The 23,422-nt window shown below is 44.1% G+C and overlaps 2 protein-coding genes across 3 annotated transcripts; both read right to left on the bottom strand.

Moving 5' to 3' along the window:
- Positions 1–856: 856 nt before the first annotated feature.
- Positions 857–7,799, bottom strand: MIIP (migration and invasion inhibitory protein). The gene is made up of 10 exons (XM_054291965.1): positions 7,682–7,799; positions 7,399–7,570; positions 6,382–6,843; positions 5,662–5,764; positions 5,119–5,230; positions 4,870–4,928; positions 4,309–4,438; positions 3,434–3,530; positions 2,588–2,695; positions 857–1,689 (listed from the first exon to the last, which is right to left on the bottom strand). Exons 2-10 carry the CDS (start codon positions 7,567–7,569, stop codon positions 1,618–1,620), a joined length of 1,314 nt encoding a protein of 437 aa, XP_054147940.1. The 5' UTR covers position 7,570; positions 7,682–7,799; the 3' UTR covers positions 857–1,617.
- Positions 7,800–10,563: 2,764 nt separating this feature from the next.
- Positions 10,564–22,857, bottom strand: MFN2 (mitofusin 2). Of its 2 annotated transcripts, none has more exons than XM_054291961.1 (19): positions 22,800–22,857; positions 21,815–21,969; positions 21,139–21,317; positions 20,298–20,433; positions 19,797–19,959; positions 19,171–19,295; positions 18,766–18,874; positions 18,566–18,673; positions 18,064–18,217; positions 17,759–17,826; positions 17,496–17,617; positions 17,042–17,168; positions 16,772–16,876; positions 16,274–16,376; positions 15,408–15,628; positions 15,121–15,270; positions 14,694–14,890; positions 14,157–14,291; positions 10,564–13,504 (listed from the first exon to the last, which is right to left on the bottom strand). In XM_054291961.1, exons 3-19 carry the CDS (start codon positions 21,311–21,313, stop codon positions 13,435–13,437), a joined length of 2,268 nt encoding a protein of 755 aa, XP_054147936.1. In that variant the 5' UTR covers positions 21,314–21,317; positions 21,815–21,969; positions 22,800–22,857; the 3' UTR covers positions 10,564–13,434. The 2 variants fall into 2 exon arrangements, with proteins under 2 accessions (XP_054147936.1, XP_054147937.1); XM_054291962.1 differs by lacking the exon at positions 22,800–22,857 and adding an exon at positions 22,682–22,702.
- Between the last annotated feature and the right edge of the window lie 565 nt (positions 22,858–23,422).

Genomic DNA, 23,422 nt, shown 5'->3' with positions numbered 1-23,422 from the left:
ACTGCTCCTCACAGCAAGTTCACCTGTGCAGGTCTGCCCTTTCACCACTCCAGATGCCATGCAGTGGAGATGGGAGGAGAGGAAATGGATTTAAAAGAGAAGCTCCACAAACAGGAGCATTTTCAGGCTGTTTGAGCTTGCAAATGAAGGCAGGGTCACACAGGCCAGAACCAACACACAGAGACAAACATCAGTGAGCATGGGCAGCATCACCACCTTCTTTCATCTGTTTCTAATGGAGGGTCTTAATCACACCTCCAACACTTCCACAGGTGTGAAAGACTGAATGTATTCCCATCTATCAAGAGATATTTTGAATTTGATGTTGGTTCCAACTTGCATCCACCAAAGAGATCTAACATAGGTTACCCAATCTACAGCATTACCTTTTCTCTGTTTATATTGTGGATTAGGCTTGCTGTAATTTACTTCAGGATAAATTAAGGAAATGTTTATGGTGTCTTGAGTTTGAAGGCAAGGTAGCAAAAATGTTGAATTTTCCCTATTTGGTATAAAATTTGGCACCTAGTGTTCTATAGTCACTGGATTCGTTTATTTTTAAATTAGTATTTCCAATAATGGAAATTATGTGACCAATTCCATTCAGTTGACCCTACAGATACATAAACCCAAGTTAAGCCATGCTAAGTCACACTTGCAATATTCCTCTCCTTGTTTAAAAAAGCATTTTCATGCATTTGATTTAATAAATAATGTATTTCATATAAAAGTAAGTGAATGCCAACAAGCTGCACAAACCAAATTCATTCTCTCAAGTTAGCTCCCTAAAATACATCTGAGGCAGGAATTTCTGTTTCAGAAAATTCAAAGCAAACGAGCAGTTTTATTGTTTTCAGACATGGAAAGTAAGATCAGTCTATAAAGTTCAAACAAATCACACTATGTGAAGTAGTTTTGGTACAATTTTAAAATTTTTAAATGGTTTTTTGGTTTATCTCCAGAAAACTTGGAAAAGTAGAGGTAAGCAAAATGTGCAACTATTTTAAGGCATTATCTAGCTCATTGATGAATAAAATCTCAATTTAACTTTTTTTCCCACATTCAAAGTTACTCTGATGTACTACACTCTGTAGCTACACACATTTCATTGAGAATCAACTGAATTTTAAAAATTTTTACAAATCATTGAGGAACTCAAGTTTAACACACTAGAAAACCGTATGTATCACGTTTCAAATATTTGGAAATAAACATATTTGTGTCACTCCACTGACCCAGGCCAATTCCTCACCCTGGCATTTAGAGTTAGTGCTACACTGCTGGTCACTCAGTTGAGGATGCACCAATGATCCTGCACTCATGACTTTATCCAGCCCTGGCTGGGACACTTCATGCAGCTCTCAGCAGCTGTAAAAGGCAAAAAATGCAAAGTGAACTGTGCAAACTCAGACCTGTCTATTGGCTGCTCACATAAGCACATGACTATGAAAACTGGGGAAAATCTGTCCAAAGATTTATTTTTATCCAAACTGCTTTGTTTCTGAGTTGTTTCCATGTGCTGTGCTCATCCCTTCCCAAGGGCAGTCATGATCCAGAGTGTTGAGGGAGTCTGAGCTGAGGGCTGCTGCCTGCTGTCCTGGTTTGCTCTGCTAAACCTCAGGTGTGCCAAGTGAGGCAGTGCAGGATCTTGTCAGTTCTGCCTTCTCCTGACAATCTGGACACTGGATCCTGAAATCCAAATAAAGAGGATATTAATCAAAGAATGCCAAAGGGACTTTTCCCATTTTAATGAAGACCGGTGAGCTGAACAGGCTTTTTTCTGTTACTCAGCTCCATTTACTTTTTTGCCTCTGTGCACACCAGTCAGCAGAAGGAAAACATTTCCCAGTAGTGATAAGGAGATACTCTTCCAGGCATTTTTGTTTGCTCAGCCCTCAATAATCACACCCTTTGGAGATGGAGCAGCAATTTCCATTTGTGCAATTCCCAACTGTCACCACCGTATTTTCTGAAAAAGCCCTTTTTGTATAATTAAATAAATAAATAATTAAAATAAAAAGAAACTGTGTTGAGCTGTCTGGGAAAACTCAGGAGGTTCTTCTGTGTTCAGCTTTGGCTGTGAACTCTGCCCATCTTCAGGATCTGTTCTTCAGCTCAGGTTACAGCCAACGTCTGGTGTCACCATTTGTGGTATTTTCGGGGTTCCCCATGGCAGGAAGGAAATGATGAATCTGACTCCATGTTCTTAAAAGGCTAATTTATTATTTTATGATATTAAAGAATGCTATACTAAACTATACTAAAGAATAGAGAAAGGATACTGAAGGCTTAACAAGATAATAATGAAAACTCGTGACTCTCCAGGGTCCTGACACAGCTGGACTGTGATTGGTCATTAAGTAAAAACAATTCACATGAAACCAATGAAACAATCACTTGTTTGATAAACAATCTCCAACCACATTCCAAAGCAGCAAAACACAGGAGAAGCAAATCAGATAATTATTGTTTTCCTTTTTCTCTGAGGCTTCCCAGCTTCCCAGGAGAAGAATCCTGGCAAAAGGATTTTTCAGAAAATGTGATGGTGACATCCAGCATCTCCTGGGACTCCAGAGGCTGTGCTTACCAGGTGAGGGTAGGGAGAAGGTTTCTCTTCCAGTGAGGCTCTCAGATCCAAACTGCTGAGCACGGTGCTGCTGGAAAGAACCATGTTTTCCCAGCCAGCCAGGCAATGCTGTGAAATAAAATGGGAATGTTTTTCCCTTTTTTATCTATTGTGGCCTGTTATTATTTAGAAGTAGCTTCTGCATAACTGAGTAATTAATCTATTGTTTTTTATATGACTAACAGGAAATAAATGAAATCTCAAACAAAAGAAAACTAAACAGTTTTCTTCCACTTTTCTAAACTGATCTTTCACTCTGAGAACTCAAGCACCTGACCCCTCTGAACCTGTCTCAACTGACTCATCCAGTTCCCTAAACCACAAAACTGAGCTTCCTCCCACCTCTTCCCTGGAAATCTCCAGGCCAGGGCTAGGTTAAATTAACAACACTGCCTGCAGCATTGACTGAAATAGAATACAGGACCAGCAACACAACAGCAGTTTTAAATCCACCCTTGCCACTACTGATTTTGTGAATACTTTATGTAGACACTTGCCTTTCAGACTTATTAATGTCTGTGGAAACAAACACAGGTACTCTTAGCTATGTAAGAGGCCAATGCCTGAAACAAATCAGCCAAATCTCCACGTGGCATTTCCTTTTGTGCAGTGTAAAGCACTGGAAATATGTCATACACCAAGGGATGAACTCAGAACACCCCAAAGGATGTTCTGGCTATCTCACTGATGCTTATCAAAAATTTTAATGGAAACTCTGCCAAGGGAATAAATCCCAGATTCTCTTTCCTTTTGCTATAAAGCAAGGAGAGCTGGGGCTGTGCCTTCAGCAGGAAGGCAGTGACTTACCGAGGACAGTGCAAGGTCATCTGCTGGCTGAAAGCTCCTCCTGCGATGGGCTCGGTACTTGTGGGCTGGCAAAAGGGCCCCCCTGGGAATGCTGACCCTGGAACCACACAAGGGAATCACAGAATCACAGAATGATGAGGTTGGAAGAGACCTCTAAGATCATCAAGTCCCACCCATGCCCTAACACCTCACCTAGACTGTAGCACCCAGTGCCATGTCCAGTCTTTTTTTAAACACATCCAGAGATGGTGATTCTACCACCTCCCTGGGAAGAGCATTCCAGTACTTTGTTATTCTTTTGGTGAAAAATTTCTTCCTAATATTCAACCTACACCTTCCCTGACATAGCTTGAGACTGTGTCCTCTGGCTCTGTCAGAGACCAACCCCACCTGTCCCCAACCTCCCTTCAGGAATTGTAGAGAGCAATAAGGTCACCTCTGAGCCTCCTTTTCTCCAGGCTGAACACCCCCAGCTCCTTCAAACATTCCTCATAGGCCTTGTGTTCCAAGGAAGTAGGAAGCTGTAGGAAGTAACTGCCCACACCTCTGGCACAGGGAATCTGCATGCCCTCCCACTCAGAGTCCAAGGTCTAACCCCAAAGTGAGCCAAGTGAACCATTTTGGATTAGGGCAGTAGACACTTTACATGTACATTCAGATTCTGGATCAAATTCAGACAAAACATGCATTTCTCATTGATTTCAAGACTTATAGGAAAGATCAGTAAAGAGTTTCTAAGCAAGAGATCTCTGCCTTGAAAACAGCAACCTTCTACAGAACTGTTGGGATGCTCTTTTCTCCTACACCTGATCAGATTTTCTTCTCTATTTTTTTCCTTGATTTGTGCACATTACAAAGCAGGAATTCTTATTTACCTGACATGGGTTGGCTCCTTCAGAGTCCCTGGGGGCTGGTGGCTACGTGGGACCTTACACACAGGGCAGGCAGCTTCTGAATCCACAGGGATGGTGAAGAGACGCTCATTTAATCCATAACAGTAAACACCTGCACAGAACAACAAATCTTCATCAGGGTTCTTGTTTGTCACAAGGTCCCTGAACCCAGCCACAAAAGCTGTGTTCTATCACAGCACCACATCTGCACTCTATAAAAAGAGCTGCTTTTCCTGAAATATCTTATACATTTCCTGTCCCCAAGTAAGTTCCTAAAAAGCAAAACCAAAACTTCAACCTCTTCAATTTAGAAACAGAACATCAGCCAATTACAAGAAACCCTAACAAATTAAGATGACACTGAGAGTGGATCCCTAGAAGACTCAAGTATCTTTGGTATCTTTGATTCTGGTTGAAAAGCTGCAGCTGAAAATAACACATTCTTGCTGGTCTTGCATGACGTGGTGCTCTCTCAGGTGAAGAGGTAAAGACTGCTTAGTTCTTTATTCACAGAAATTGAATTAGGAAGAAATATGATCTTACACTTATGAGAACCAATTATCAAATCCAGTTCTTGTTCAGGACCTGTGTAATCCTCGGGCCTACAGAAACACACAAGAAAATCAGTCAGTGACAGAGGGGCTGGCCCTCTGAACAGCACTGCACACATGACTGAGAGGTAAATAAAGACCCTCACAATGTCCTGCTCCAATCAGACTATGCTTATCATTACTACAGGGATTACTAAGGGATTGAACATTGCTGCTTCAGCCCTTCCCCATCCCCACTTACTCCAGGTGCTGCTGGTGAATGCAGGTTTCTCTGTTGGACTGTCGGAACTCCTGCAGCTCAGCAAAGTATTGCTCAGATTTTTCTGTTACTGGAGACTTTGTATCAAGAAGCCCTGAGAATACCAAGGAAAGAGAATGATTTAATGATTTTCAGTGATTTACAAAATTTGGGAAAGTACCAAAGCAAGCCTCACAAGGTACAGTCCAAACAAAATAATGATAATGAGAAGGGCAGATCATGTCAAGCCAGAGATTTACTGTGTGGTTTGGGTCCTTACTGCACTCATTCATTCCAGGTATTTGCTATCCCTTCTGACCTCACCAGGCTTTGCCATTTGCTGCCTGAATTCCCATGATACTGCCACCTCACCTCACCTCTAGTCTGGAGAGGGGCCTCAGACAAAGCTGCAGCCCCTCTGCTGGGACCTGCTCCCTTGGCCCTAGGACAGCAGTTCCATCACACCCCAAAGGGGTCACAGACTGTGTTGTAACTCTAAATATCACCACACCACTCTGAGAGCTTTGCTTCAGAGTTAGGATTCACCTGCAATCCAGTCATAGCCCAGGAAAGGATGGGCAGACCAGCTGCTGACAGGTATGGCATCTTCTTCATGGTCAGGCTGGAAAGTCACACGGCGAGTTTCCTTCTGAAAGAAAACAACTCATAACAACTTCCTAATCACCTGCCAGGACATTCAAAGGCACAGATGAGGAGACAACCAGAAGCTGTTCAGATGGCACAGCTGTGGCTGAGTTTGAGACTGGATTCCACTATGCCTCTACCAGTAATTTGCTCTCCAGCTCTTTGCCTTGTCAATAAATAAAACAGAAAGAGGAGGCAGGGACTTGCCCAAATAAAGCAGGATTTTTCAGAGCTTTAAACAAAATGCTGAGCTGCATCACACATCACCAAAGAGAAGGCAACCTGTGCTGCCATGGAGGATGATCACAGGCAGGGCCTGCCCTTCATGCCCAAGGAGACAAACTGTGGAACAGCAGCACTGCAGCTGCCTGCTCTCCCTCAGCATGGGGATGGCATGTGCAAAAGCCAGACAACACTTCCCAGTGAAGTGTTACAGATTTCTGGTCTTTCAGATCACTGAACAAACTGCCAACAGCCCCTGGCTGCTACAGCTGGGAACAGCTCTGACCCCAAATTTCCAACTCACACAGTGGGAACAGGGGAAGTAACATTCACCCAGCCCTTCCTCCTCATCATTCTGCTGACTCAGGAAAATAAGAAAAGCATTGGTTTAACATGTACCTTCAAGTCTTTGGACTGAGGCATCAGCAAGACTGATTTAGGGCCGTGGGGCTCTCTGATGACCATATGATGCTCACCAGTCTCTTTATTTTGCACTCTGCTCAGTGATGGCCCTGGATGACATTTCTCATGGAAACCACGCAGCAGAGCAGCCTGTTTTCTGTTCTCTCCATGCCCCAGGAAGGAGGATTCTTTCTCTGGACCTCCTTGAGCACCACCATCCCCATCCACTCGGGAGTTTTCTCTGCCACACATGACTGCAGACATTGGCATAACATTCTTCTCTTTCCCAGGAAAGTTGGAATCAAGACCTGCTCCTTCCTGTGTCTTTGCTTGTTGTTGCTGCACCCCTCTGGCACTGCTGCTGTGTTCTGGAGATGAACTGAGGGCTGGGCCAGCTCTGGGTTCCACAGACACCTTTATTCCAGGCTCAGATTTTACTGCATCAGCCCGATTTTCCTCCTGTAAGGACAGACTCTCTTAACACATTATCAACACTCAAGACTACAAACACCTTTTGTAAGAACATTTCACTCACTAAATCAATCTCTCTTTCTAGTCTGTTCACTCCTTTAAATTCCTGCAGGGGAAAAAGAAAAATCCCTATGTTCTGGAGAGTGTAAGAAAGAGATCCAGTGGAAGAGATCCACTTCCAATGGAAGCTTTTCCCTGCTTTTCCCTAAATGCAGCTTTTCCCAATTTCAGGAACCATTGAACTTTCAGCCCTTGTGCTTAGAAGAAACAGAAGGATTTTGTTCCACAACGCTCATTCCTATCTTAGAAGAAGAAACTTGCCTTTCTTAGGCAGGAACTGATCTCCAAACCCAGGAGAAGAGATTGAGACCACAGAGTAAACAATAACCAAAGGACAGCTGCTTTTCTAACAGACTCCATATTCCACATACCACTTTCTAAGAGCTCTTCCAGGTCCAAATGTCTCCTTGAGCACACCAAACCACAGGCAGAGCTGCTGTCTGTCATAAAGGCCCATTTGCTCCCTGAATTTCTAGCACATACCACTCTCCTGGACAAGAGGCTCAATCTCTCAGCAGATGCAGTGCCGTGATGAGATGCTGGAAGGAGCTGCTTTCTGGGAAGTTCTTTTCTCATCTTCTCCTGCTTCACTCTCAGCCTCTGCAGAAGGTCCTGGCTGGCCTGGCGCAGCCTCATCATGAGCTCTACGTCCATCCTACAAAAATATTTTAATGTAAAGCCAGAAGGAGAGTGAACTACATGAATTCACTACATTAAGTGAAGCAGCAGACACACTTTCAGGGGAATTTTCCTAAAAAATACTTACAGCTGTTGAAATGTTGATTCTTGCTCCTGAGAAATCAGCCAGTCTCAAAACTCCTTATGCTCAGAACCAGCACCACAAGATGCTTCTCTGGATAAACTGCCAAATATTTTGCACTCAGAAACTGAGAGCTGACAAAACGAGGAAACTCTGACAGAGGAAACAGTAAACATGAAAAATTCACATCAAAAAGCTCAATAAGAGACATTTAGTTTAGAGGCTGTTATTTAGGACATGCTTATGCAATTCTGCTGTAATGTTCTTTTGAAGCATTGAAATTTATATTGTGATAACACCAGGATGCTTGTAAGTTCAAAGTATAACTAATTAATGTGAATATATCTGCTACATCCAAAAGATATATAGAGTCAAAGCTGTCCTCCATGTTCCCTGGCCAGGAAAGCTCCAAAAGGCTCAACTGTGACACAGGACTACAGTTCAGGCAATTCCAATCCCACAAATTAATTAAATTAAATCCCACAAAGGGATGCCCTTTTATTAGAAGAGGGAGGTGAAAAGGAGTTAATAATCAGATAAATAATAAAGCCTAGTTTGACTGAAAGGCTGTCACACTGTTCAACAGCTTTACAATATCACAAGTGCCTCTAAATTTGCAGAAAGTGGATTTTTAAATAAAACAGCTGCAAACCCTAAACCCAAACTCCCACATTGCTTTTGGCTAGACTGATAAATTATGCTCTCAAGAAGACTTTGTGTTTCTCTGAGACCTTTTGTTCTAAAGGATCCCCAAAACCTTCTGCAAAGCTCATATAATTTGTGTTTGCATCTGCTACCTTGGCAACTGGACATGAGGAATCAAATGCACATGTGATACAACAGCAGTGGGAGGAATCAAGAGCACTGCTAACTATCAACAAACTACAACATCTCTTTGTTACAAAAAATAAGGGAGAGGTGCATTACAAAACATAAAACAGAAATATCAGTGTTGAGGCATTAAATTTGAGACAATTTGAAAAACCAGTCGTTCTCACAGCCTTCACAGGACAAAGCTAATAGATTTGATGAGCATCCACTCATCATTGCTCATCAGAAAGCAAATACTCGGAAAATAACAGTCAAGGGACTTTCTGGAAGGGTTTTACCAGATGAGGTCCGCTCTTGGCATAATCTACAAATCCTTCATGTCCAGCCCCGGGGGCTCAGGTTTATGGATCTGCTGTAATTTGAAATTTTTCTGAAAAGGAGCTTTGCCTCCCGCAGTTAATAAACAACGGTTGTGCGGGGAGCTGAGAACCCTGCGAGGGGGGTGTTTAAACTGCGCGCTGCTTCTGCACAGGTGCGCTGGTTCGAATCTCCCATGCTCACAAGCGAGAGCCCGAGCAATGTAAAATTGTAAAATTGCAAATTTCCCTTTCCTATCCGAGAGGCCGGTCGGGCAGCGGCAGAGATCGGTGAATTCTTCCTTCCCTCCCTCCCCGGCAGTGCGGGCAGCCCGCGGCTCCCGCCCGGCCCTGCGGCCCCGGGGCTGAGGCGTTCAAAGTCCCCGCGCCGGCCCCGCGTTCCCCGGCCCACCTGCGCCGCCCCCGCCGCTCCGGGGCTGCCCGCCCGCTCCGGGAGCCGGGGGATGCCCGCCCAGCTCCAGCCGCCGCCGGGATTCCCGCGGGCGGCCCCGGCGCGGCCGTTCGAGCAGGCGGGCCCGCCCCACGGCTCCCGGCATGCGCGGGGCCTGCCCGGCACGGCCGCGGGCCGCAGGAGGCGGGGTAGGGCTCGGGCAGAGACTGGGCCCGGCCGCGGAGTAGAGACCGGGACGGAGCCTTGATGTGATCCTGAGGGGCTTGCCCGGCTCGGGACAGAGCCCTGGACCGGCCCGGCTGCGGGACGCGGGGTAGAGCTCGGGACAGAGCCCTGGTGCGACCCTGAGGGGCCTGCCCGGCCCGGGACCGAGCCGTGGTGTGGCCCTGAGGGACCTGGCCCGGTTCGGGACAGAGCCTCAGCACGATCCTGCCCCCAACGCTCCTACCCCCGTACCCCCAGCACCCCCTCACAGGCCAAGGAGTTGTTTTTGACAGGAATAGTGGATTTGGCTTTACAAGCTGTGGGTCTGCTGGTAGATAAAACCAGCACTGGAAGATAAAAGAAACAATGGGAAGGATTTCACTTATTGATGAATGGAAAAAGATATTTGCTTTTAAAAATAAACTTTAGGTTTGCTGATAAATGAAATTAGACATTGAGAGATGGAAGAAGCAGTGGGGAAGAAAAACCCAAGTTCTGTAAGAATTAAAAATGAAAAGGGAGGGTTATACATTAGAGAGGAATCGTTGGTATCAGGCATTCTGAGAAGTCTGAACCTCTCAAGTACCTCAGCCAGTGGGGAAAGAGAGAAGGGAAATGTGGCTGGGAAATTGGGATAAAAAGGAGGCTGGGTCCTCCAAATATTGGAGACATCCCATGGGAATGCCCCATGGCCTCTCCCTTTATTGGAATAAAGTCAAAGGACTCCTCTGTCTCCTTTTTGGACATAAACCTCTGGTGTTTGTGGATTAATTTTCCTGACATTTTGAAGCCTCATCACGGGAAATCTGGCCTTCTCTAACTTTGATGTAACTTACCAGCTGAGGATACTGATGCACCAGAGTTTCAGGCCACCAACTCAGTAGTTGCTCACTATTATTTCCAACAATATTCTCAAGAAATCATTGATTCAATACTGACAATTTGAGTGCAACTAAAACTTCCCATCAGGCAATTCAGTACCATTGGTCTCCTTGTTAATTTGCAAAGTAAGAACACAGAAAAAGGTCACAGGTGTCAAAGATGCAATTCAGTAACACAAAGCAGCAAAGCTAAGCATACTGATGTGAGCTGATATGCTTACACTGGGAGACTGTATCACAACATGCAGGACACAGCAGGAGAAATGTTTTTCCAATTCATTTTTATTTTGGTTTCCATTGTTTACAGCACTGTTACAGGACTAACTCATGCAAATTTATCACCTTAAATACAGCAGAGAAAACTCACTGGTAAGAGTATTTCGAAGAGCTCCATCAACATAATACAACAGGAAAAGTAAGTAGCAGCAATAAGATAAAAGTGCATTTAGCTGACCTTCTTTAAATGGGAGTTTGGGGAAGACTGTTTCTAGAATTACCTGTTTTAAGGAATAGTTTAGCATTCTTTATGAATATCAAAAGAGAACAAACTCATGATAGTGTTCATTCCTCCACCACTCTCAGTTAAAGAAGTACAGCTGTAATTTGTTTCAGAGGAATCCAGCCTATAAGCCTGTCTGTTAAAAGTTTGATTCTCGATCACTTGGGCTTCCAGGACAAGGTTACACTCACACATTAGCAGTTTTGCTTCTGAAAAAGTTCAAGTGGTTCTTTCTCCATTCTGTAGGTCAGGCTTCAGCTCTGCAGTGAGAATGCCAACAGCACCTGGTCTGAGCAGCATCACACACACAGCAGCAAAACACTGGGTTCTAGGAAGCCATCAGTCTCTTTTCCCTTCACAGATAAGACACTGGCTTAAAGATCAGCTCATTTATCAGATTTCCCCTGAAGGCCTGAAAAGATAACACTACCTCATCAAAATAAAGCAGTCATGAGCTGCTAAGCAGTAGAACATCATCCTCTGCCTTGACCTGGAATTGACAATGTCCTTTTGTATTGAGGACTCAATAGAACAGAACATGGCTGTGTATGTGACAGCTTGAGAGACCAAAGATTCAAATTTATTCAACCAAGACATGCAGCAGAGTAAGACTAGATGATTCCACTTACTCCAATATACTTCACCACAAGCTCAGAGTACTCACTGCCAAAAGCAAGGAGTTGAATTTCTTTCTTGCTCATTCTCAGATTTTATCAAATCTATGTTCCCATCCTGGTGGATACCTGAGGAACCCAGTCAAGGCAAAAAAACCTTCTGATAGAAAAAGCTTTTCAATTTGAGCTGGAGTCAAAGCTTTCTACTGGAAGGAAAGGTTTGTTTCCTTTCTGCATTTTAGGGATGTTTCACCGCCAGCTCCTACACAATCAAGATACCTCAAGTCTTTCTACAAATCTCAGTACAGCCTTACCTAAGAAGTACTTACTGACATTTCACTATTTTTACTCCCTCAAGTATCAGGCAGCTTCTTTCTGGAAGTTCCATGATATGAAAAACATGTGACTGATCACAGGCACATATATTCATACCTGAGCATGAATGAGAAATCCTAAAGCCATTTTCAAGGGAAAAGTCTGTTTGTCAGTATGAAGAACATCCCACTGCTCAGCAGTTCAGAATTCAGCTGGGACCTGCTCAAGGACAGCCCATATTCTGTGTGTGTGATGCTGGAGAGATACAGGTTGTCACTAACCTCAGGACTACAGGATCTGATTCTGGATTCCTCAGATATTTTGTAGGTAACAGAAAGATGATAACCAACACATGGCAAAATACTGACCTACAAGGAGAGAAAGAAGCTTGCAGTAGAGGAACTTAATCCTACTCAAGCTCCTAAAAATCAGCCAGAATTTCTTCTCTGCCCATTCCTACTGGAAGAGACTCAAGTCCTTACAATTCCCAATTATTAAATTCCAAATGCATCAGAGCAAAACTCAACAATTAATTTCATGTATTTGCAAATAAAGAATGTATTTTAAAAACTAATTTGCTTTAAGCCATTCTTGCCCTGGCATGAACCACAAGAGCCACAACTCCCCCCACCCCAGAGGAGCTGTACTTGCCAGCATGTTCTGATACTTTTAACAGCAGTCAAAAATACCAAATCCTATTGCTGCCCAGACTGTACATCCTGTGGGAACTCTACATGAAGCAACATCTCTTCCAGCGTGTCATCCACATGCTGTTCTTGTGGCCAAACAGTGGTAATGGAATTCCACAGGCCTGCTTCCAGAAAGACAGCTGTGCTTTTCCAAAAAAAACCCCATATTCCTCAACTGAGCTCATCATGCAGTGCTTTACATTGTGTCAACTGGCTTCTCTTTCCTAGTTTTCTTCTTCAACAAGCTGCCAAATTATCAGCACTATCTCCTTCACAGGAACTAGTTCTGTCTTTGCAAACTATTTGTCCATGATGGGAAGTGGGCCAGACTGTTATTAAAGAGCTTTTAAAAGGAAGAAACTAACTCCAAATTCACTAAGCTTACCAAAGCAAAATCTTAATCCCTCCTGCTCCAGAGAACTGGTTTTTGTTCACAGGTTTAAGCATCCTGAGAGCAACAAACCCTTCTATGCAGTGACACTGTGATTTTGTTATGTTCTAGAATAACGGAATGTTAACCTCAGACAAGCCTGTGTGGGCCATAAATGCTTTGTGAAACCACCACCATGTCTGTGTGCGTGGGATCTGTGTTTAGTCAAACAGCTGCTTGGCACACATACTTCAACCTGGGGCTTCAAAAGTTCTGTCTTTATGGAGTCATTTGTTTTACTTCATAAAGATGGGTCAGAATAACTTTTAACCTGATAAACATTTGCTTGATTGCTTTAAATTTGTTTAAAGCAAGATGAAGTACAAGAAAAGCCCCCTGTAAATGTATAAAGCACACACTCCTCCTGAAGTAGCCTGGTCTCACAAGGAAAAAGAAGAGTTATTAACAGGTAGTGTTTGGAGGTGGGACACAGAACAGGGAAGCAGAATCCTACTGTTCACACAGCAACTGGAAACACAGCAATATCCTCTTGCTCATTCCCTTTAGGGAATTCCATCACCCACCATGTTCTCTGCAGTAATTAAGAGAGCACTGAAGGGGAACTGTTGTTTTTCTCTTTTTCTCACACTATCTGCTTTGCTGCAGGTACTGGTGTGTGAACATGTTGAGCTCACTGTCAAGCCAGCCTGCTTTGTTCCTGCAAGGACAGAAAGTTTTGTTAGGTGAATGAAACAGTGAAGGAATTCTTTGTGATTTCTCAAGCCAGTCAGAAAGAAGTGCAACAAGAATGAGTACACAGCAAGGCATGGAGTGCCAGAGGTTCATCCAAAAGGCTGCTGCCATTCCTTTGCAGGTCAAGAATGCTTGCCTGCTGTCAGTCCCTAAGTTTTGAGGTTTAAACAGAGATTTTGGACACAACTTCACATTGGTCTTACTGTGCAGGTAAGGAATGTTTGAAAAAGTCTTCCCAACATCCTCTGCAGGGTAAAGAAAGCAGCAGAAAACGGAGTACAAAGGTGAAGGCAAGACTTTTTGCATCATTTTATAAGGGCCTGAAGGAGCTTGTAGGAGTGGAAGACTGTATGGTTTCATAAATGGGAAGGAACTGTAATCCCAAAAAAATAAAAAACAGGAAGAAAAAGGTGCTTTGTGAGACAGAAGCTTTAAATGACTGTCAAGAGTCCATAGGAAAGTACCTAGTGAAAGGGAACATGACTTGGTAGGGAAAAGTGCTGACACCTGCACATCAAGTGCTATGACTAAGACAGAATGAACTCTAAGCCACAGCTCATACGAACATCCTGGGGCAATCACATGAAAAACAATTATATGGAATAATCAAATCTCACCTGAGCAGTTTTGCTTTGCTCTGCAGTGAATCCAAAACTTCTATTTTTTTATTCATGGCAGAAATTTCTTGCTCAAGATTGTCTCGTGTGACATCCACTTGCTGACACAAATGAGCAAACGTTCCAGCAAGCTCTCTATGAAACAACAAGAGTTGAATGTAATGGAAAGTAAGAGCAAGCAGCACATTCAAGGAATAAATCCCTTTGATGTACAGGGATGATGGTATCGTGATTCAGACACTCTTCCTTACACTTCTGCACAATATGTCAGAGCATTTTGAGACATGGAAGTATATTAATACTAATGCCTAACAGCACCCAAACACTACATATTCAAAATAAAGTAATATTATATATTAACACTAATGCCTAACAGCACCCAAACACTACATATTCAAAATAAAAGTAATATTATTTTAAAACATGTGTCATTATATTTCTGAAAATATGGAATTCAGCACAAATAGAAGGAACAGCACTAAAAAACGCCAAACAGCAGAATTTCCATAAAGTGTTAGCTGAATAGAGGGAACTCACTGCTGGACTTGGTGGCTGCAGTTGGAGCCCGTGTAGCTGACAATGAGCTGCAGTTTCTCCCCAGCATACTCCACAAACTGCCTCTTGAAAGCTCTCTCCTTGGCTTTGGTGGTCCAGGTGAGGCGCTCGTACACATAGAGCAGCCCATAAAGGCCAAAAGAGAGAGCAATGAGTCTCCAACCCACAGCCTTCCAGACCTAAAGAAGCACAAGGATAAAGAAATTACACAATATTACTGATATTCACTCCCAACAATGGTGCAGACAGCATTGCAAAATCAGCTCACTGTACTCACGTGGAAGATCAAAGGAGAAAATAGAAAATCTATGTGTCAATAGCAAATATCTACAGGATTTGGCAGTGCAAGTGCTTTTTACATCAGCGCTCCAATCAAAGTTATAAAATACCACCTAGAATGCACACATACCACACCACCAACCACGATGATCCCCATGGAAGTCCGGGAAGTTAAAGAGGCCAGTCCAGTCACCATGGACACCATGAGTTCTTCCTGGGTCATAGAGCCCTGAGGCAAAGGCGGCAGACTGGGATTTGCTGGTGTTAAAGGGCGCTGAACCTAATTAGAAAAGCAGGGACAAAACAAAATCAAAGAAGAGAATAAAAGGAGGTGAACTACTGCTCTTCCCACCAAAGGAACTTCAGCAGCCATTGAAATAATGAATATCTACCCCAGTCACTCAGTGAGGTATCTACCTGGTCATTATAGCCCATCAAGGCCCGACGACCATTCTTTGGTCCCAAAAATCTGTTCACCAGCATTGTCCATCCCAGAGAGAAATGGAATTCTATGTCCTCCTGGAAGTCAGCACAGAGCTTGTCACAGTTCAGGTCGTAGCTGAGCCTGAAGCACTGCCTGGGAATTAACAGGTCTATCTGGCCCCGCACAGACACTGGGAGGAGGGGTTTTAAGCCATCTACACAGAGAGAAAACAAAAACATGCAAAAAACAGCTCATGAGTTCACAAGAATTAACTTGTCTTGTACTCTATAATCAAGGTGCTTATGGCTTGTTTCATCCTCTACAGTCAGTTTTCTTAGTAAGTTAAATTTTATAAGCCAAGCATGTTGCAAAGTAAGAGATGCATTATCAATTATTATTCAGTTCTTGGTTCTTCAGACCAACCAGAAGGAAATCTTTCGATGAACCTTTCAAAATTCTTATAGGCAGCTGGTGAAGTTTACAGATTAGCAAGACCTTGGAAAACAAAATCTGAAATCCAGTACTTTAGGCACCACGGTCCCATATTCAGACAGGCACCTAGCTCCAAGTAATTTGTATTTAATTTGGATTTGGTTTGAGACTCTTCCAGATTTTGCCACAGTTCCACTCTGTCATGAGGATTACACTGTGACTGTACATATTCATTAGGAAATCACTGCCTAAGCTCAGACACAGAACTAGTCACTGCACACAACAGCATTACTCATCAAGATGGAAACTAAAATGGTGTCAGCTGCACGTCAGCCACTGGATTAATGAGAAACCCAGAACATGTACCTAGGTATTTCAAAATGCAATTCAAGGGAAGAGAAAGGGCAGTACTGCCTGTGGAACTGACCTATCATTTCTTGCTGCACTGTCTGCAGGGAAGTTGTGATAGCACTGGAGCAACGATCTGACATGTTACGGCCCAGGCCTTCCTCGATGTGTTTATGCAGCTCCTGACAAAGAAAGAAAGGTTACTGAGATTAAAATAAACACAGCTAAGATGCAGGCTGAAGGTGCATTAACTAGAGCTTGCTAGTTAAAAAAGACCCTCCCAAAACAGGAGCACACAACCTGTCTGCCCAGTTTTTTAACATTAATATCATACCTCCCCCCATTTTTCAGTGAAAGGGATGAAAAGGCAAATTAAAAAAAATCTCACATAGACTCTAGTTCAGGAAAAGTTCTGTTCAATGTATATAATATCATATATAACACCTATCAATTCATTATAAAAATCTAAAGCTTTAGCTCATATCCTAGCTGGAAGATTGAAACGTCTAACAATGAGCTGGCATAATTACTCAGAGCTAAAAAGGTCTCTTAAATTGCTTAAGCAAACATCACTTACAGTCTTGTACACTTTAAGAACTACTTGAGATGGGTGGAAGTCTGCTTGGTATTCATCTACCAACACTGAGAGCCGTCTGATTTCTTCTGCCATTGCATTTGACACCTAGAGAAACAGGAGAGAAAATGGAGCTTCTGAAAGCTTTTCTCCTCTTCCCATAAGTAACTCCCACATTTTTAGTACTTCAGAGCTTTGTCAGCACTGTGCATTTCCCTCACCATGCTTGTAGCTGTTTCAAACAATCAGTTTTCTGCAGACACTCTTCCTTACCTGCCTCTCCACCTCTTCAGTGATTTGTTTGATTTTCCTCTTGTAGTCTTGAGTAAGGAGCTCCAGCTGTTTGTCAATGAAACCCAGACGATCCTGACGGTCCTCTCGCATTTCCAGACAGTAAACTCTGGTGAAAAAAAAACCCTGTCCATCAAAATGCCAAATAAATGCAGTTTTGATCTATAAATATATTTGAGTTCCAGAAATAAGACAGATTTTCCTGCTCAGTAACAAAGCATGGTAATTTCTGCAACGCATTACACATTCAGGCACAGGACAAAAGCAAGGTCCTTTTCCCAATATTTCCATCATTCACTAGAAGCAACACCACCAATCCATGTCCTTCCTGCTCTCAAACATGCTGGATTCTGCTTTGCATTTCCAACATTCATGTTCCCTCACATTTCTCCCAGAACACAAACTGCAGTTGTGCAAGCACCAGCAGAGTTCTCACCGCTGTTCCTGGGCAGCAACGTGCACGGAGTCCATGATGAGACGAACATCTTCCGCAATCTGCTTCGCTCTCACCGTGTGCTGCTCGAATTTTGTTTTTACTGCTGACTGTGAGATACATTCCTGGACACAAAAAGCAGCCCATGATTTGCAGATACTAACACAATTTCTCCTTCCTGTACAATCTATTTCCAAAGTATGTCCCCACAAGTGCCAGTTTTTCAGGAGTAAAATCGAACCAAAATGTTGGCACATAATACTCACCTCAAACCTTCTCTCGAAGCTTTGAAATTCAAGCATTCTTACTTGAAATCCATCTGCCAATGCTCCACCTGAGAAGGAAGGCACAAAACAACCACTTAAATCTTGAGAAAGCAATCAGATGTTGGACCTCAAGAAATGCTCTTGCTTTACACTGAAGCCAATGTAAAAGTGCTACCAAGTCATCCCTTCTGTTGTGACTGCCTTATTAATAATTTGGCCTACCCCAATTTTATAAATTTTTTTGAAACAAGATACTGTCTATTTTCATCTCTATGAAATGGAAAGTTTCTGCTAGTTTTCCTCACCTCCTTCTGGCATCCCTTGAGCCCTCTGAATCCTGGCATTCAGCACCTCTTTTGCAGACACAAAGAAAATTCGATCCCCTGCCTGGGCTCGGTCCACCACACCCAGCTCATCCACCAGGAAACTGGTGCAGCGCTCCATGTGCTGCCGGCGCACCTGAGTACAGCCAGGAGAGACCATACATGCAGTTAAATCCACATTATCCATCTCTTAAAGGTTACACCAGGCACCCCAATGCCCTCTGCTGGTCTAAGCTACCAAAGAAGCATTGAAGAAAAAAAATTTGTTATTTTATGGAATTTTCCAGAGGTTTTCTAAAGTGATCTAACTTTTGTGAGACTCTTGATTTCTGAGCGTCTATGTTCCCTCGAGTCTCCACACTAAGGTGATAAAAATCCAACCTGTAAAACCATCGCACACAGCACTGATCGTATCCCCAGACCAGAGTCAAAACAGACTCCATAATACCCATGCAAAGAGAAGTAGTTTAAACACATCACAAACCTCTTCCATGTATTCTGGTTCTGAGGCAGATGCATCCCAACGATTATTTAAAATAAATATATTGGGTCGAGACAGACGCTCATTCACCTTGTGAAAGAACTGCTTCTCCTAAGGAAAATGAAACAAAACCTCTTTAAATTAATATGTCAATTATTTTTAACCTATAGCCAAACTCATTGAACAAGTGGACTTGCACATACAGTTTGCATCAGTGTTGATTCAGAATTTGCCACCAGAACAAACACATCAGCATCAAGACAGAATTTGTCAATCCAGCTGTCCAGCTCTGTGGTTACATCAATGCCAGGACTAGAAATAAAGAGAAATGAGATATTACTGCGCTGTGAATACAGCAAAAATAGAACTTAAGAAGTTAGTAAGAGCTTTTCAAAGCATTAATTTCCCATGTCTGAGCTACACTACCCTGAGGTGACAGAGTACAGGCTAAAAGGAAGTAATGACCAAGAAAAACCTCACTGTTAATTACAGCAAGGGACTTTGGTCACTGTCTTAGATTAGAACCCTTGAGGTTTGTTAAATATATTTGAAAACATTTCCATAATTAGCCTGTGATAAGCAGGAAAGGAAAGAAAGCTATTTCTCACCTGTCCATCAGCACCAGGTCGTCCTTTAAGAGGGAACACTTGGAATTGGGCCACATTACACTGACCAGGCTGCCAGCATTCAGATGTTCATCCTGGTGAAGGGCATGAGCCAGCTGGTTCACGGTCTAGGAAGAGATGGAAATAACATTTCCTGTTTGCCAAGACCCACTAACACATTTATCTCCCTTCAAGGCTGCTCACAGACTGAGATAAATAACCTGAGATATAGCCCAAGTTCAAATTATTTTCTCTCTGGAAGGTTTTCCACATAAAATCTTCTTGAGTGTCCTAGAAAAAAGGCAACTGCTAGTGAGAATTTATGAGAGATTTTTCCTGTCAGGAAAGGACACTGAGGAATTACCAGGAAGTCTGTGAATCTGTCAGTTACACAAAGCTCAGAAGTTCCTGAGTCATTGTTCCCTGCTATCTCTAACAAATACAACATATCATCTCTTCCATAAAATGAGCAAGTCTCCATTCTGCAATTTGCTTCCAACATCTAATAAAGACTCGTTCTTCATCTCCACTCCTTTAATGATTAAAATCCTTAACTGTGAATATTTTTTCCCCTTTCCTTTTCTGACATTTCTGAAGAGCTCTTAACCTTAAGTTTAAGGAAACTGTACCTTTACACTCTTCTTTTCCTCTGAACCTTCAGTCAGCAGGAAAGCCTCATGTCCATCTGTCCCTTCCACACGCAAGAAGCAGTTAGTGGTGTGTCCAATTCCTGAAGGGAGCACCTTGTCCCACAGCATGGCATTTATCACAGTGCTCTTCCCATTGCTTGTCCTGCAGTCACATTAAGGACAGGGTTTCAGGCCTCCAAGAGCCAGGTGAGCTCATTTTGATGTTGCAAAAGCAATTTCTCTACAGCCAAGCTGTATCAGAGCCATTAACAATTTAGGTGCCACAGGCAAAAAGACTTTTTTATTTCCCTATTTAAAGAATTCTTCAAATTGAAGAATTATGTGATACAATATTTGTTTCCAATTTACAAGAGCACCTGTATCACGGACATTACAAGCAAAAGCTAAAGCACCAGTGTTTATATAAATATTTTTTACTGGCTGCAATACTCAAATGCTTTACTGAATGGGCAGCAAAGGCAACACAAGCATGTGACTCACCTCCCAAAAAAAGCAACTTTCATGTGTCGTCTTGCCAACACTTCACTGATACCACTGACTTTTGACAGGTAGCCTTTGACTTCCAGTACCTGCTCTTCTGTGGTGACAGGATCAAGCTCTGCATTCTTGTGTGTCTCTAAAATCAAAATAGATCATGTCTCTGAATGCCAGAAGCCATCTGGGTCAGACTGGGTGAAACCCCTCTCTGGGATGGTACCACTTAACATTTATCTGTGTCCCACAGCTTTCATGGGTGTTCCTGACACAGGCAATGACACCCTGAAGCAATTTTACAGTAGCATTTATCCAACTGACTCTTTTGTGTATCTCGTAACTGTTCATGGCCTTGAACAGAACAGCCTAGAGTGCAAACAGACCAGCACCCTTAGAGATAAAATCTGTCTGTGCCTTAAGCTATAAAAGGCCAGCACCCTTAGAGATAAAATCTGTCTGTGCCTTAAGCTGTTAAAGCCAATTACTGGTGTTTGTTACATGTCAGTGGCAATGATGTGTCCAGGCAAGAATAGTGAAAGGATTACAGGCAAAAAATATCTGCTGGGGTTGTGTAATTAATTAAAAATCTCCCAAACATAAAAATTAAGTATAGCCCCCTAACTAGCTCCGTTTCTTAACATGCACATGAACTTGAACTCTACCCAAATTCAACAAAATAATTTTTGCTTTTTCTTCCAAACATGAATGCACAAACAGACATGCATGTATAAATAAACACAGATTTAGCAGTGCTGTTTAACTGACTGAGGGGGCTGGTGTGTGTTTTGGGGAAATAATAAGTAGGTAGAGCTTTGTTACACACTCACAGTCCAAGAACTCAAATTACCTTCTAGGAATGAGGAGCTCTCGTTGATGTATGCAGCCAACTGTTCAAAGATACCATTGATTTTCTTCTTTGCAGTGACAAAATGTTTAAGTGGAGAAGCATTTACCTCAGCCATGTGTCTTTTATCCTTCTTCACTGCAACTATTGAGTTGGAACGAGTAAACAGCAGGGACATTGCGCTACAGGGAAAATCCAGCAAAGAGCAGTGTCACCAAGTGTCACCACCTGTCCAAAGAGTGACAGGACAAAGGGGAAAGGCTTTCCATGTACAGAGGGCAGGGTTAGGTGGGATATTGGGAAGAAATTCCTCCCTGTGAGGATGGTGAGCCCCTGGCAGAGGTTTCACAGAGAGGCTGTGGCTGCCCCATCCCTGGAAGTGCTCAAGGCCAGGCTGGACAGGACGTGATCCACCCTCTGTGCCAGAACATGTCTCTGCCCATAGCAGGGGGTGGACATGGATAATCTTTAAGGTCCCTTCCAACCCAAACCATTCCATGACTCTGTGATGCAACCAAGCATCTTTACAAGAACTAGATAAATATGCATTTTAAGGATTATCTTCTCTCTTTCATAAAGAAATTGTTCCACTTCATCAGGAAAAAAAACCCAAAACTCTTTCTTTTTCCCTTTCAACAAACAGGCTCACAGCCACCACTCCTCCCCATCCTCTGCTTACTTTCAGGATGAGTTACGTTCTCACAAGTCACGCATGGCCAGCTTGAGGCCCTCTCGAAGACAAACGACAGCAGCTTTCCCTGCCTTCTCCCTCGCCCCGGCCGCACTCGGTCCCGCAGCTCCTTCAGCGACGCCGAGCCCAGCCGGTCTCCACCCCTGTGGCAGAGTGAGTGAGGATGACGGACAGAGGGCACCGAGCTCCGCCATCCCGGTGTGCCCGGAGAATGTCCCCGGCTCTGCTCCCCCGCCAGCCCTGTGCGCCTGGAGAATGCTCCCGGCTCCATTCCCTCACCATCCCGGTGTGCCTCAGGGATGCTCTGGGCTCTGCTGCTCCGCCATCGCGGTGTGCCCGGAGAGTGTCCCCGGCTCTTCCCCCGCCATCCCGGTGTGCCTGGACAATGTCCCCGGCTCTGCTCCCCCTCCATCCCGGTGCCCGGAGAATGCCCGGGCTCTGTTTCCCTGCCAGCCCTGTGCGCCTCAGGAATGCCCCCGGCTCTACTCCCCCCGCCATCCCTGTGTGCCTGGACAATGTCCCTGGTTCTGCTCCCCTGCCATCCTGTGTGCCTCAGGAATGCCCCCAGCTCCATTCCCTCACCATCCCTGTGTGCCTCAGGAATGCCCCCAGCTCCATTCCCTCACCATCCCGATGTGCCTCAGGAATGCTCTGGGCCCTGCTCCCTGCCATCCCGGTGTGCCTCAGGGATGCTCTGGGCCCTGCTGCCCCGCTATCCCGGTGCCCGCAGAACGCCTTGGGTTGACGCCCCAGCCGGACGCCGCCTCCCCTCAGCCCTCAGGGGCGGGAGAAACGGGCGGGAAGTGCCCCCCTCGCGCCCCCTCAGAACCCTGCCCCAGCGGGTCCAACACTCACTCGTCCCTGCCCTTATCCCTGTCCCTATCCCCGCTTCTCCAGAGACGGCCCTCGGAGAGTTTGGGCCGGCCTGGAGCAGCTGTCGGGTCCCCTCGGCCCGGCCCCGCCCGTGGCTCACCTTCACCGCCGCTCCCGCACGGCCGCCATGTCACCCCGCGGCGCCGTCGCCCGGGCGGTGCGGAGAGGGGTTTGCGTCATCGCGGCGCGCCGGGCGCGGGGCACGCTGGGAGTTGTAGTTCCGGGCCTGATGGCGGGCGGCGGCCCGGACCCAGCTGAGGAACAGAGCCCACAGACCGGGAAAGGGTCACGGGAAAGGTTTAATGAGAGAACTCGTGCTCAAACCGTACAGCTCGTTATCGCCACCACCGAACCGGCCCGAGGAAACACACAACAAAGTAACAACAACAAAAACAAACAAACAAAAAAAACCACCCAAAAAACAAAAAAAAACCCCCAAAACAAACAAAAAAACCCCCAAAACCCCAAAAACCACATCCCAAAAATAAAAATAAAACAAAAAACAACAACAAAAAACCCAAACAAAACAAACAATCCAAAAAACCCAAAACAAACACCCAGGAAAAAAAACCACAAAAAATCCCCAAAACCAAAGCACTGAAAAAAAAAAAAAAAAAAACAAAACCCAAAAAACCCAAGAACAACAAAAAAACCCCCGAAAAAATCAACAAAAAACAAAGCAAAAAACCCACAAAAACAAAAAACCACCCCCAAAACAAAAAA

This window comes from Melozone crissalis, unplaced genomic scaffold (assembly GCF_028551555.1).
Source record: "Melozone crissalis strain CALT ecotype California unplaced genomic scaffold, PUWL_Pcris_2 ptg000107l_1, whole genome shotgun sequence".
In the NCBI taxonomy this organism is placed as follows: domain Eukaryota; kingdom Metazoa; phylum Chordata; class Aves; order Passeriformes; family Passerellidae; genus Melozone; species Melozone crissalis.
Note: the sequence above shows the minus strand (reverse complement) of the source record. Positions and strands in the feature narration are given on the sequence as shown.

Excerpts from the sequence above, each read along its gene's own strand:
- MIIP (XM_054291965.1), bottom strand. The coding sequence starts at position 7,569 with ATGGACGTAGAGCTCATGATGAGGCTGCGCCAGGCCAGCCAGGACCTT. Across the intron at positions 4,929-5,118 it reads ATTCACCAGCAGCACCTGGA|GCCCGAGGATTACACAGGTC; the intron begins GTAAGTGGGGAT and ends GTGTTTCTGTAG. Across the intron at positions 3,531-4,308 it reads AAGGAGCCAACCCATGTCAG|GGTCAGCATTCCCAGGGGGG; the intron begins GTAAATAAGAAT and ends GTGTGGTTCCAG.
- MFN2 (XM_054291961.1), bottom strand. The coding sequence starts at position 21,313 with ATGTCCCTGCTGTTTACTCGTTCCAACTCAATAGTTGCAGTGAAGAAG. Across the intron at positions 18,875-19,170 it reads GACCTGGTGCTGATGGACAG|TCCTGGCATTGATGTAACCA; the intron begins GTGAGAAATAGC and ends CTTTATTTCTAG. Across the intron at positions 15,629-16,273 it reads AGTGCAGCAAGAAATGATAG|ATGGCTTAAAACCCCTCCTC; the intron begins GTCAGTTCCACA and ends CTCTCTGTGTAG.